The 13873-nt window shown below is 42.4% G+C and overlaps 1 protein-coding gene across 1 annotated transcript; it reads left to right on the top strand.

Moving 5' to 3' along the window:
* Positions 1 to 5581: 5581 nt before the first annotated feature.
* On the top strand, positions 5582 to 12071 carry LOC102462908 (lysozyme C). The gene is made up of 4 exons (XM_006121578.4): positions 5582 to 5782; positions 6693 to 6857; positions 8580 to 8658; positions 11594 to 12071. Exons 1-4 carry the CDS (start codon positions 5647 to 5649, stop codon positions 11658 to 11660), a joined length of 447 nt encoding a protein of 148 aa, XP_006121640.2. The 5' UTR covers positions 5582 to 5646; the 3' UTR covers positions 11661 to 12071.
* The last annotated feature ends 1802 nt before the right edge of the window (positions 12072 to 13873 follow it).

The following is a 13873-nucleotide window of genomic DNA, read 5'->3' on the forward strand; positions in this document are numbered from 1 at the left end:
ACAGGTGAAACCCTAGTGGGCTGCATGCGGCCTATAGGCTGCAGATTGCTCACCGCTGCACTGGGCATATTTACTAATACACACAAGTTCAGCAAACGTCGGCAGTGCTCTGTTATCATGCAACTGTTGGCAGATGAACAAGGAAATGAAACAATGTTTGTTTTGCCTTTACAAGTAGCTAGAAATAGTAATTTGGGATTTCCCAAGAGGCCTTTCTTAATAGTGTTGCTTTTTATCTCAGCATGTAGTTGAGCAATTCTCCTTTAAGAATTCTCCATTAAGATGCAAATCAATAAGCCGTGTTCTGGGGTGGACTTTGTTTTCAACGTCTAGAAATTACATGCGTAATAAGATACAAATCTAGGTCTGGAGTAAGTCCCCTTACTACAGGGGAAGCAGAGTTGCTGGGTCATTAACTTGCACCAGCCTCTGGGCAGCCAAGGACACCGCCTACCTGCAGATGGGCAGGCGGTAGGCTCGGAGTCAGACTGCAGCCTACAAACCAGCCTCGGAGCAAAGAGCCCAGCTGTTGGGAGAGGGAGGATATGGAGAGGGTGACAAGGAGGGTGGGGAGCAGTGAGAGATGGGATATGAGGAGACAGGGGTGAGTTGGGGAGGGGCTTTAGGAGGATGAGGAAAAATGGGGCCTCAGAAGCAACGTTTTCAGCAATTACAAATTAGCAACTCTATACCCCCAAGTCCTGGTGTTTCCTTCAAAGAGATAGGCCCCATGCAGTGCGCATGTGACAGTCAAAAGACTTCCATGTAGGATGGTTTTTCTTACTAGGCATATTTAATTAGGGTTGTGAATCTGATCAAATCAAAAGGAAGGAAAAATGCATGTGTACAATTTGTGATAAATAACGATCCACATCCTCTACAAACGGCTGATTCAAACGGGCATCTGGATCCCTATTTCTGTAAAATATCAACCTAGGAGGAATTTTTATCACCAGAGAAAATACGTCTCTAAGCCTGTGCTTGTTTCTTTTAAATAGAACCTTTACAAGGGTGTTTATGGAACCCGCACACTTACTGTGGTTCACTAAGTGTGTGGGTTACATTTACAGCAATGTATGTAAGTAATTATAACACAGGTGCCACAAACTGTAACTCAAATGACTAAAGCATGTCTTACATAAGGCATGTCTCCTGGCAAGAGACCAAGTGAAGAATATGGAAAAAATCGCAAACAAGGGTTTTCTCTCATTGCTTTCAATTTCTAGTGGCTCTGAGGTGCTACAGGTAGTACTATTTGGTTTCTAATTTTCAGACATTTCCTTTGCATACCAGAGCCTAAGAGGGTCTGAGCTAGTAGATTTTGTGATCCCCCTTGTTTCTGGGATGGGGCAAAAATGAGGAGTGCAGTTTGTGGGAGGGGACTGCTGGGAAGTGGGCTTGTGGGGTGGGGTCTGGGTGGATGCAGGAGTGGGTTGGGGATTGGTGGGTCTGGAATGGAGGTAAGGAGAAGGAGCAGGCTGGGATTGCAGGGTGGGTTGGGATGTAGGGTGCAGGAACACAGTGGCAGAGCCCATGGGGCCCAGGGTTCCCCAACCCTGCTTGAGTCCTATGGAATTTCTCCATTTGCAGTGGGAAATATCACATGCTCCAGAGGAAGGGAGAAGACTCTTTGCAGGAGCTGGCTATGGTGCCACTAGCCCACAAACTGGCACCATTGTAAAGCTAGGAGTAAGCTGTGAAAATAGCTTGATGCTTATCCCCCTCACATTATTCTTCTGAACCAGAACCCCTGGTATTCCATGCTAGTACAGTTCCCAACCTAACTGGGCCTCCTTTATGGTTGTGCAAAAACAGGCAGGAAAGAAAACAGCACTATGAAGAAAGCCCTATTGGAAAATCCCAAATTAAATATTTCTAACTCCTTGTTAAAAAAGGAAAAAAGAAACAAATATTGTTTCACTTCTTTGTTCATCTGCTAACAGTTTTCTTTTAAGAGAGCACTGCAGAAGCTTTCGAAACTGGGTTTGTAAATGTACGTGATGAGGGCCATTTGTGTCAGTGTAATATCAGATCTATAAATATCTGCATTATAAATCACAGGTTTTTCCTTAATGGGGAATGGAGGGATCCTTCAAGCCTTTTTTGCAGCCACAAGATTTTTCCTACTTTTACCTTTTCTTTTCTATCAACTAACCTAAAGAGTAGGCCCAGATTCTGGGCGATACTTAGGTATCTAACTCCCATTGAAATCTATGGGGCTGGACTTATGGTTACCTTCTGTCATGAGTAATATCAGTGTGTTTGCTTACGAACCTGATTAGATTTTTTAAACTCAAATTTGTGGGGTTGGAACATAATTATATATTACAGATTGCAATCCCCACCATGTTTTTACAAACTATGATTGTCACCATAAAACTTTTGGGTCTCCCCAATGACGTGCTTCTTTTATACTCTTATTTCATAGTGCTAGTTTCAACTCTTCAAAGTCATTTAGGTACCTAATTTCCATTCATTACAGCAGAAGCTAGGAACCTAAATATCTTTGAGGACCTGGGCCCAAATTTCATAATTTCATGTTCAGTTTCTCTTCAACAGTAACCAATAATCACAAAAACAATGCACAATGTAGTTTCATTGGTTATAATGAATGTAAGCTTGCAAGGAATTATTAGGAAAACAATTATTAGAAAAACAAAATAGTAGCAGGATCTCACAGGAAAAAAAGATTTGACTTATTTTGATGTGTGGGTATAATATAGTGGTAATAAGAGATCTTCTAACCTGTGTAGAACAAAAATAAACTACTGGAGCTGGTCAAATGGAAAGAGCCACAGTCTTATCAACAAGGGGTAGAATATTTGCATTTCATCCATCAGTTGCACTAGCCCTTTTTGTTGAGTTTGTTTTATTTTCAACATGATTCGTGTGAAATCCTGCTTATTCACAAGCAAACCAGTCTGGTATAAACCCCAACATTTTATAGCTTGCAGTCCTTGATTGACTGGGAGATGATGGTGTTGTCTGTAGGACTTTTACCATGACACTTTGTGTGAGTTAAAATCATGTTAATTGATTAGGGCAAACTCATCAATTAGTGCAAGAGTTCCTGAGGGGAAAAACAACCACTTTTAATATATGTACATAGTTAATATCACTGCAGAGAACAAAATTAATGGCCCCTGGCCCAATTCTGGCACAGTGCCTGCCTGCTCTGCATGGCCCAGCTGGATCCTGAATCCTGAATCCTGCATCCTGGAACCTGCCTCAATAAATCCTGAGTCTATCAACAGTGTCTAAAATATTGCCACAGTGATTGTCAAAAGGCCCACTAATCAGCTGCTGTGCCTGCCACAGAAGATTGTTGTATTTGCACCTTTGCTTTCTTGCTCAGTTTGATGCAATAAGCGCTGTCCTGCTAAGCAGAACTGCTGCACATTCCCTCTTAGCTCCAGCTGAAGGGGGAAAAGCTTCTGGAGAAAGACGAGTTAAGCTCTGTCCCCACTGCCACAGAAAGTATCAAGTTCCTGGTGGGCAGCATCTTGCAGTCCTTGCTGGTTATAGATTTGTTACATTGGTGTTTGAAGTCCTGGGGAAGCCTCAGATGCTCAAGAAAGACTTTCTTCTTAGTAGAATAATTGAGGAGCTTGTGGTGTGGTGGACAAGTGCTCCACTGAACATGACCAGGGCGGGTTTAATTGTCTATCTTGAAGACAGAAGTTGAAGCTAATCCCATTTCACTTGCCAGAATGTAGCAAGTCTGCAGGGAACTAAGAGAGAAGAAGCAGGCTTCAGAGAGAGATCTTGGGGTTGAGGCTGTAGGACCCCAGGGCTGGACTGAGCCATCCTGAGCGAGGAACTGTCAGGTGCACCAAGTCTGCTGGAAAGGTTGCAGCAGCATTTGTGCTGTCCTGCTGTTCATTGGCAAAGTCAAACCCCAGAAATAGGGGAGTTGTGACCCTTCACAGGGCACCTGGGCTATTGTTTGGAGCAAATGGGAAGGTGTCCCATTCACAGAGCCAGTGGCCCGTACTGGATGGAATCAAACCCAGTCATCTGTATGTCATGGACCTTTAACAACTAATAGAGACTCTCTTTCCGTCCAAGTGGTAGGAGATTTTTGGAACAGGAAGATCTGAGTGTTATCTCAACTGCTGTTGCAAAGGGCCAGGTGACACTGAATACAACTGTAACTGAGGAATTCTCGGTGTCTGTAAATGCAGTGTGCTGTGAACCCTTCATTTACAAGTTCTGAGTTCAGATATTTTAATAGATGTGCATGAATATATTAGCAACCTGCTTATTGCTTCTATACAAGCTTGTTTATCCAAAAGAAGTTCCTAGTCTCTCTCTTTTAACTAGCCTCCCCCTCAGTATGCATGCAAGTGTGTCATAGTTATTAGTTCTTGTAAGATTTTAAAATGTGCCATGCTGGGGCATAGTTTGTTTATAACATCTATAAATTGCATGTGTAGTGAAGTACATATTTGGCCTGCAAGTTAAGAATGTAGCATTTTAAGCATTTTAGCTCTGTTTGTTATGGGGAAACTGAAGCCCATAGCACATACAATCATCTGTAGTAAATGGCTCCCATCATCAAAGTGTGTGCACTGAACACCAACTGCATCATAACAAAGGCACAGAGACCAAAGGACAGAGGAAATCTGTGTCAAATAGGGAATTAAAACTTTTTCTCCCAAGCCAGTGCCTGAACCGTTGGCCCATAATAGTTATAGTAATAAAGAACAAGAGCTTCTGGTCCATTTGAAGAGTTTTAGTTTTAGATGTTAGGATTTTAAAACGAAACAGATAAGAATCAAAGTCAAGTCACTTGAAAATCTTTTAAACAGGGATTATGAAGATTAAAGTGGTTCCCCAACAGATTTTTGTATGTTCTCTTTACATATATCTGTTTAAAAGATTTTCAAGTGGCTGTCTTGTCACAAACCAATTCTACTAGCAAGATGCACAGAGAAGCATTGGATTTAGAATTCATCCGCAAATTCAATTCTTATGCTAATGAACTCAATCATAATGAGGGATGGTTGGGACACTATCGACCTAACATTCACTGACGGTGCAAACAGCTCTTTGTGTAGATTCCCATGTTAGGAAGGATACTATCTATTGACTTTAATTCTTATCTGCTTAATTTTAACTGCCCAATCTTCAGATTCTTTTAATGACTCCCAGCTCTACCTTCCTGTTTTTCCCTTTGATTTTCTACCCTGTCTCCCACCCTCTCCTGTTTTTTCTCCCCTCTTCTCTCCTATTTATTTTGGGTCTGCACATCCTAAACTCAAAACTCCGGTCATCTGAAGAGGTGGGCTGTGCCCACGAAAGCTCATGATACCATCTACATGTTTTGTTAGTCTATGAAGTGCTACCAGACCATTTGTTGTTTTTTCCCATAGAGACTAACTCGGCTACCTCCTGAAGCTTCAGAAACTGAAATCTTAGGATTCAGGTTTATAGTTTTTACACCAAAAAATGTCACAGTTTTTTATGTACAGGTCAAAGGGAACGTGACATGTTAAAGTCTGCCAAGTGCTGTAGGGAGAAGCCACTCCCAGGGGAGCGGCAGGGAGGGGCTCCATTTTTTCTAGGTTGTGCCTCCCCGGGATCAAGAGGCACATTTCCTCTCTGGTCTCAGAAGTAGGAACTTGGGTTCGCTACACTGCCAGCATGAAGATTTTGCTAATCCTGGGGCTTGTCCTCCTGCCTCTGGCTGCTCCTGGGAAGATCTATGAACAGTGTGAACTGGCAAGAGAATTCAAAAGGCATGGAATGGATGGATACCATGGCTACAGCCTGGGAGACTGTAAGTCTGACTCGAAAATGTCCATGTGGTTCAGTTAACAGGGACGGGGAGAGAAATGGAATAAGTTGCCAAGTGCCCGGTTCTTGACTGGAAAGTCCAGAAAAAAAACCGAACCTGATAGTGTCCAATCAGATGTAGTGACCCAGATACCAAGTGTCTGGTTACTGGAAGGGGCCATGGGTGGTAGGGGAGAGCTGGGAGGAATGAGGTGCTGGATTATCAAATTGTGCCAGCCACTGCATAGCCCAGGTCACTGCATATCTGTCGAAAGGCAGGCAGCAGGCTCTGAGTCAGCTGTTAGCTCCTGCAGGAGCAGGGAGGTGGAGACAATCCAGCAACAGGGAGGATGGAGAGCAATGAACGAGAGTAGTGGGTCGGGGGCAGAACCCTGGTGTCTCAGGACTTTGTTTTGCAGCAATGAGGAAGTTGGCAACCCTCTAACACCAAACCCCTGGGGTTTCCTTCAAAGAGACAGGCCCTATGTGGTGTGCATATGACGATCAAAAGTTTTACAGGAAGAATGGCTTTTCTTGCTATGCCTATTGAATAAGGGTTGTGAATCTGATTAGATTAAAAGGAATCAAACTGCCTATGTGGGATTTGTATTAAACAATCATTTGCAGCATCTACAAATGAGGGCATTTAGATCCCTATTCCTGTAAAATAACCTATGAAGAGTTTTGGGCATCTCTAGACTGGCAAGTTCCTGTGCTGTAACTTTCTCCCTCAGGTGTGTGATAAAACACGCCCCCTGAGTGCAGCAAGTTTCAGTGCTGTAAAGCACCAGTGCTGGTGCTATGGCCATACTTTCACTTTAATGTTTTCTGTGTACACTTAACCTTCATCACTGGAGAAAATACATCATTTTGTGTGTGTGTATGTGTGTGTGTGTTTAATGAAACCTTCACAGGGGTGTGCACTGCAAAACACGAGAGCAACTTTAACACAGCGGCCACAAACTATAACCGAGGTGACCAAAGTACCGACTATGGGATTTTACAAATCAACAGCCGCTGGTGGTGCAATGATGGCAAGACCCCAAAAGCCAAGAACGCATGTGGCATCGAGTGTAGCGGTAGGTACACTATAATGTTCCTATGAGTAACACTTTAAGGAGCTACTTCCATCCTCTTACACGAGTATGAGACTATGGCATTGTAGAGTTAGAACTAAAGACAGATTTTGTCCCTAGTGGCCTTACATTTAAAAACCCCCAACAACCTCTTATTCTAAAGATAATAGGACAGGGTTGTAATGGCTGGGTATGTGTATATGCTATAAAAGGGCTAAAAGCCAGGGGATTTTCAAACTTTCTTTTTTAGGTTTTTTTAAGTAAAAATAATTCTATTTCGGAGATGCATGTATTACTTACCAGTTATGTTGATCTGATAACACTGAACTTTGTTCTCAGAAAGTAAAATTCATCCCTGTTTGCAAGGCCAGCACAAATGCCAATTCCTGGCTTTGCTTCTTTTCAAAAAGAAACACTTAAAAGTTTCTAATGTAAAGAGACTCAATCACATTGAAATCTAGTCTATTTTCTTAAAGAATTAAAAGTGATTTTAAATATTGCAATTTCTCCTCTCTCTACCTGCCAGTTTTTATACTTTTACAATCACTATTTTTTTGACTTGTCTACTCATGTACTGTGTGAGAGACTCACACAAACAACATAGGTAACTGTCTGTCTGACTACATGCAAAACCAGCAAAATAGCCATTCACCAAAGGGCACAAGCAATCCTTTTGGAGAGGGGTTAGCAAGGACTTATGGTCTCATTTAACATATTTCACCCAAAAAGCTGTTCAGGGCACCAAATAAAGAAGTTGGAAAAAATACAAAACAATATGTTTATCTCATTTGTTTCTATTGCAAGTGGCTCATAAGTGGTATTTGTGGTATTATTTGGTTTAAAATGGTCAGATAAGACAGTGTGATACTAGATTATTATATAGAATTCAACAAAGATAGTCAAATAGAAATAAGCCTTGTCTACACTAAAGGAGAAAGTTGACTTAAGATACACTACTCCAGCTACATTGATTACGTAGCTGGAGCTGAAGTATCCTAAATCACATATTGGTGTTGTCCACAGAATGGGAGGTTGATGGCAGCAGTCTCTCCCATCAACTTCCCTTACTCCTCGTAGGAGCAGGAATACCATCTCCAATGGAAGTGCCCTTTCAGTTTGAATTAGTGTGTCTTCACTAGACCGGCTAATCTGAACCCTGGAAGATCGACTGCAGCTGCTTTGATCTTCTTTGTAGTGTAGACAAGCCCATAGAAACTATAACAAGAGGAACACCAAAATTGCCATACTGGATAAGATCAGTGATCCTTCTAGTTCTATGTAGTATTTCCAATAGCAAGGGCTGCTACCACATACTCAGAGGAAGGTGCAAGACACCGTACGGTAGTTGGTTATGGTACAACTAGCCCACAGATTGACAGCATTCTAAAGTTACGACTAACTGAGGAACAAACACGCTGCTTGCCACCATCATATCGTTCACTCTGGTTGTGTGTTATCTACCTTTCCTCTACCTTGAGTCTGTCTTTCTATTCAGATTGTAAGCTCCTCAGAACACTGACCCCCTGCTATTCTATGTTTGTACAGTGCCCAGCACTACGGGGCCTTCTTCTTGGTTGGTCCTTGGATGATACCGTAATAAACTCGAATAATAAATCATAAAAATAATCTCAGCACCAGTTTTAAGATGACTGATTCAAGAAAATGAAAAGGGAAATGGAGTTTTTTTTCTCCTTGTTACCATTATATTTCTCTCTTTTTTTTTAGAATTACTGAAAGCAGACATTACAGCAGCTGTCAACTGTGCAAAGAGAATAGTTCGTGATCCCAATGGCATGGGTGCATGGTACGTTTACCACTTTTATAAGAACTAATTGTGACAGATTGGATCACAGAGATCCCATTGAGACTGTCATCTGGTGTGCTGATCATACCACTGAGCCTGCCTATCTGCCCCCTGGGGTGCCCCACCACCTATCCTGCTGGGCCAGAAGCTCTGTTCTCCCCTATAAAGGCAAAGAGATGGGGGTGACTGCTCCACCAGAGTAATACAAACACTGATGATAGCTCTGGGAGGACTCAGCTATAGGGACTTGGCAGCATCCAAGCACACAGCCTTTAAAAGGGATCAAAACCCGCTCAAAATCCATCTTACTCTGTATAAAAGTTTTACACAAAAAAGGCTGATAAATTCACCCTCTTTATCAATGAAAGAAAGATATGCATGGTGGTTGCTCCCCCAACCCCAGGTAACAATTATGTACACTGGATTTGATAATAACCAAAAAGTGTTTTTACTGAGAAAAAAAATTGAATTGAAGTGACTAGAAGTGAAAACAGACAAATCAAAACAAGTTACTAATCTAAAAGAAACAAAACATGCCAGCTAAGCCTAATACACTAAGGCTTCATCTACACTATGAGTTTTCTCGGCAAAAAATATGCAAATGAGGGATTCATTTGCGTGAGTCATTATCTCATTTGCATATTTTCTGCCGTTCTGTTTTTGCGCTGGGGTTTTTAAGCAAAAACAAACAGTGCGGACGTTTTCTTTTTGCGCAAAACCCCTTTTTCTGCAAGACCTTATGCCCCAAAGAAGGATGTTTACCAATCCTGTGGAAAAAGGGGGTTTTGCGCAAAAAGAAAACATCTACACTGCTTGTTTTTGCTCACAAATGGCAGCGCAAAAATGGATCAGCAGAAAATATGCAAATGAGATTGTGACTCATGCAAATGAGTCCCTCATTTGCGTATTTTTTGTTGAGAAAACTCGTTGTGTAGACATAGCCGAGGAGAAATAGTTACAAATTTATTTTTTACCGTAGTCCTTATTCCAGGTAAAATCTTCAAGTCAGAACTGATCTTTTCTCTGGCCTGGGTCTAACAACTTCTTGGGTATTTAGAGTTTTTTGTTTTCAGGTTTCTTCATGTGTGTCCTCTTAAAAGGATGCAGTTTCAAAAGTCAGCTGAAGACAATTGTTTATAACTTCCCATCCCTTAAAACAGAATTTTCCCAGGGCGGGAAATCTTTGTTATCTTCTCCCCATCTCAAAAGAAAAGTACCAGATTCAAGATGGATTTCAGCACCAGATGGCATGGTTACATGTCTTTATAGGACTAACTACAATTTGGGCTTACAGGACTAACAAAACCATTAAACAGATCATTCTTTTGAGCACTGGGTCATTAAGTCCTTTAAATACCACTAATGGTTCTCACTAGAAATTCTAAATTAATAAACAGGTTTATACTTCATATTTCTAATTTCACAAACAAGAATGTTACATGCATACAAATAGAATATACATATTTGGGATCACAGGCTCTTGAACAATAAGTTACTTGATCTGTTTTGGATAAAGCATATTTAAGTTATGCATATCCATATTCATAAACATATTTCCATAAAACATAGGAGTAAAGTGTCACAATTATAACAATTACATGATTACTAGCATGATTAGGAGGAGGCTAGTTAAAAAAGAGAGACTACAATCTTTTTTTGGATAAACAAGTTGTATAGAAGAGACAAGGATTTTGCTTATTCATGCTTATTTATAAACATATTTGAATTCAGAACTCGTAAACTAAGGGTTCATAGTACAATGCATTTATGGACATTGAGAACTTCTCAGTTGTAGCTTTGACACACATCAAAGCCACTAGGATGTTTACAGCAACAGCAGGGATAACACACAGATCTTCCTCCTCCAAAATCTCCTACCTCTTGTACTGAAAAAGACTCTCTATTAGTTGTTAAAGATATAGGGTCTATGATGGTTGACTGGTTTTGATTCTATCCAATATAGAGCACTGGAATTATGAAGGGGAGACTTTCCCATCTGCTCTAAACAACAGGCCAGTGCCCGGTTTAAATTCACAACTCACCTACTTCTAGGGTTTGACTTTTCTAATGAATAATAAAACAGCACAAAAACTGGTCTAAACCTTCACCACAGACTTGGCTAACCTGACACTTCCTTGAAGATGGCTCAGTCCACTCCTTTAGGTCGTCACTCCACTCCTAGTCGGTCTTGGACCCAAGGTTTCTCTATTAGGAGACTAACTCTGAAGCTTGCTTCCTCCCTTGGTTCTCTTCAGACTGGATTCAGTTGCTGTCTTTGGACAGATAATTAACCCCTTCCTGCTCAGGTTCATGGGTACTTGTCCACCGCACCACAAGCACACACTGTCTGCTACTTAGAGGAATGTATTTATTGAACATCTGAGATTTCCAGGAGTTCAAATTCAAGTTTAAAAACACCAGTGTAACACATCCAGAATCACCATGGACTTCAAGATTACGTCTGTGCTACACACCAGGCCGCTTGAGTGGGGACAGAACTTAAATCACGTTTCCCAAGAAACGTAGCTCTCCCTCGCTGGAGCTAAGAGGGATGTTCATTTGCTCTGTCTAGCAAGATAGAGCTTATTGCACAAAACTGAGCAAATTGGATTGTATCCAGTAGGGAGCAGTGGTACAAACACAACTACCTTCTGAGGCAGAAATAGCAACTGATTAGTGGGTATTTTGACAACCATGTGGCAATTTTTTAGATGTGTTGATAGAATTTATTCAGGCAGGCATACCTCCATGATCCAGCTGGGCCATTCAGACTAACAAGGTGCTGCCAGGATTGGTCCAGTAGAAAATTATTTGTTAGCTTAGCTGTCTGCTGAAAAATTGAATGTACATAATTTGAAAGTCATGTTTCCCTGGGGGCTTTACATTAATGGATGAGTTTGCCATAATCAATTAACATGATTTTTAACTCACACAGGGTGGCTTGGACAAAGTACTGCAAAGGAAAAGATGTCTCCCAGTGGATCAAAGACTGCAAGCTGTAAAGTGTTGGGGTTTATTTCAGCCTTTTTTTCTTTTCTTTTTTTGCTAGAAAACAGCTTTTCACAGAGAGCAAAATGTTCCCTCTTCTTGCTTACTTTTTACAATTATTCAAGTTCAAAATAAAATAATGTCAGGAGAAAGATTTACAGGTCAACTGACGTGAAATGCAAATATTTTACTCCTTGCTGGTAAGATGGTGGATCTTTCCATGTGACCATCTGCAGTGACTTATTTTTGTGTTCTACACAGTGTAAAAGATCTATTATCTCTATATTACAAATGCATATCAAAATATGCCAAATCTGTTTTTCCTGTGAGATCTTGCTACTACTATGTTCTGCTAATATGTAGTATTATGTCGTCTTGCTTACGAGCTTACATACATTATAATCAATAAAATTGCTTACTTAGCACATAGTTTTTATGATTATTGGTTAATGTACAGGAGCAACTGAATATGAGATTATGAACTTGAGGCCAGCCCCACAAAGGTATGAAATCAATGGAAATTTAGGAGCCTAAATATCTTTGAAGAACTGAGCCTGACTGTATGAGATAAAGTGTGAATGAAGCATGTCATTTGGAAAACATGTTCATTTTATCTTGAAAATTATAGTTTGTAAAAATGTGACTGGCAATTGTAATCTGTAATATATAATTATGTTCTGAACCCACAAATTTGAGTTTAAAAAACTGTTAAAGTTCTTAAAGAAATGCACAGATGTTACTCATCACAGCATTTACACAACTCAAGCACTTAAAACAGCCATGGGCAACCAAGACCAGAGCTATATTAAGCTCTTCATAGGCCCTATGCACTCTCATAATTGTAGGTCCTTAAATTAGACTATGGGTATGTCTACACTGCAGAGGTGGCGGCCTCTGCCCCCCACTCAGGTAGGAAGGCCTACCCGTTTCTCTCCACAATGTTGTGGAGAACACAACACGTTGTGACCACCTCGGGGATGTTGTGCTCCCCACATCCAGGCAGGACAAGAAGCACCCAAAATGGTCATTCAACCTGCATTTGGGCCTGGCTGAGGTTTCGTATTTGATTGTTCCCTGCTGGGGTCCAGGTGGCCAGTGTAGAGCTGCATGAGCCAAGGCATTAGAAGGTAGGCCACATCCCTGATGATGCACAGTGGCACCTGCAGGTCCCGCACACAAAAGTCCTGCTGGGGAAAGAATGTCCCAGCCTCCAGCTTGTGGTAGAGCCTGGAGTTTTGGAATATGCAGGCATTATGCACCCTGCCCGACCACCCAATGAAACTGTCTGTGAACTATCTATGGTGATCGACCAGGGCCTGCAGCACCAGGGAGAAATAGCCCTTGTGGTTTATGTATTGGGCCACTCAATGATGTAGTGCATGGACTGGGATGTGGGTTCCATTGCTGGCTCCCCGCAGTTGGGAAACCCCAGGGCAGCAAATCCGGCAATGATGGGGTCCAGGTCTCCCAGGCGGATGACCCTGCCCAGCAGGATGGAGTTGATGGCCCTCACAACCTGCAGACGGGGACAAAGAAACACACAAAACAGAGAATGAGAGGAAGTGCCTGAGCCCTTGGGAGATGCCTGCCCTCCTCCCTGCCCCCAAAACCCCCAGGAACCACCCCCTATGAGGCTGCCCCCCAGCAGCAGGGCTGTGTGAGGGAGAGATGGCAAAACCCCCTGAGGACAGGGCTTTACCCCCACTCCCAGCCCACCCTCACACCCCCACTTTTTCCCAGGGTTCCCCTTTCCAGGATTCCCCCCCCCCACACACACACACAGGGACTGCAGCCAGAGAGTGCCTTACCTCCATGAGGAGGACCTGACGGTGGACTTCCCCATGCCAAAGTGGTGGCTCACTGACCGGTAGCTGTCTGGGGGTGACAAGCTTCCAGATGGTGATGGTGACCCACTTTTCCAGGGGATGGTGGGCAGCAGGTGGGTGTCGCATTGGAAGAGGACAGGGGCAAGCCAGGCACACAGCTCCCAAAAGGTGACCTTCCACATGTGGAAGTTTTGGAGCCACTGATGGTCATCCCACCACTCCATGAACAGCCGGTTCCACCAGTCGAAGTGTCCAGCCTCCAAAAGCATCTCTCCACTGTGGGCTGCAGTTGCAAGAGTCTTGCTCCTTCACATAGGGAGAGGTTCTCAATGATGAGCTTGGTGTTGAGCTCATGCAGGTCCAGGAAGGCAGCCTGCAGAAACTGCAGCATGGCAGTGTGG

This window comes from Pelodiscus sinensis, chromosome 1, assembly GCF_049634645.1.
Source record: "Pelodiscus sinensis isolate JC-2024 chromosome 1, ASM4963464v1, whole genome shotgun sequence".
NCBI lineage: Eukaryota > Metazoa > Chordata > Testudines > Trionychidae > Pelodiscus > Pelodiscus sinensis.

Bases quoted from the DNA above. Each gene is read 5' to 3' on its own strand.
- LOC102462908 (XM_006121578.4), top strand. From the start codon at position 5,647: ATGAAGATTTTGCTAATCCTGGGGCTTGTCCTCCTGCCTCTGGCTGCT. The intron at 5,783-6,692 runs GTAAGTCTGACT...AAACCTTCACAG, and splicing joins TGGCTACAGCCTGGGAGACT to GGGTGTGCACTGCAAAACAC. The intron at 6,858-8,579 runs GTAGGTACACTA...CTTTTTTTTTAG, and splicing joins ATGTGGCATCGAGTGTAGCG to AATTACTGAAAGCAGACATT.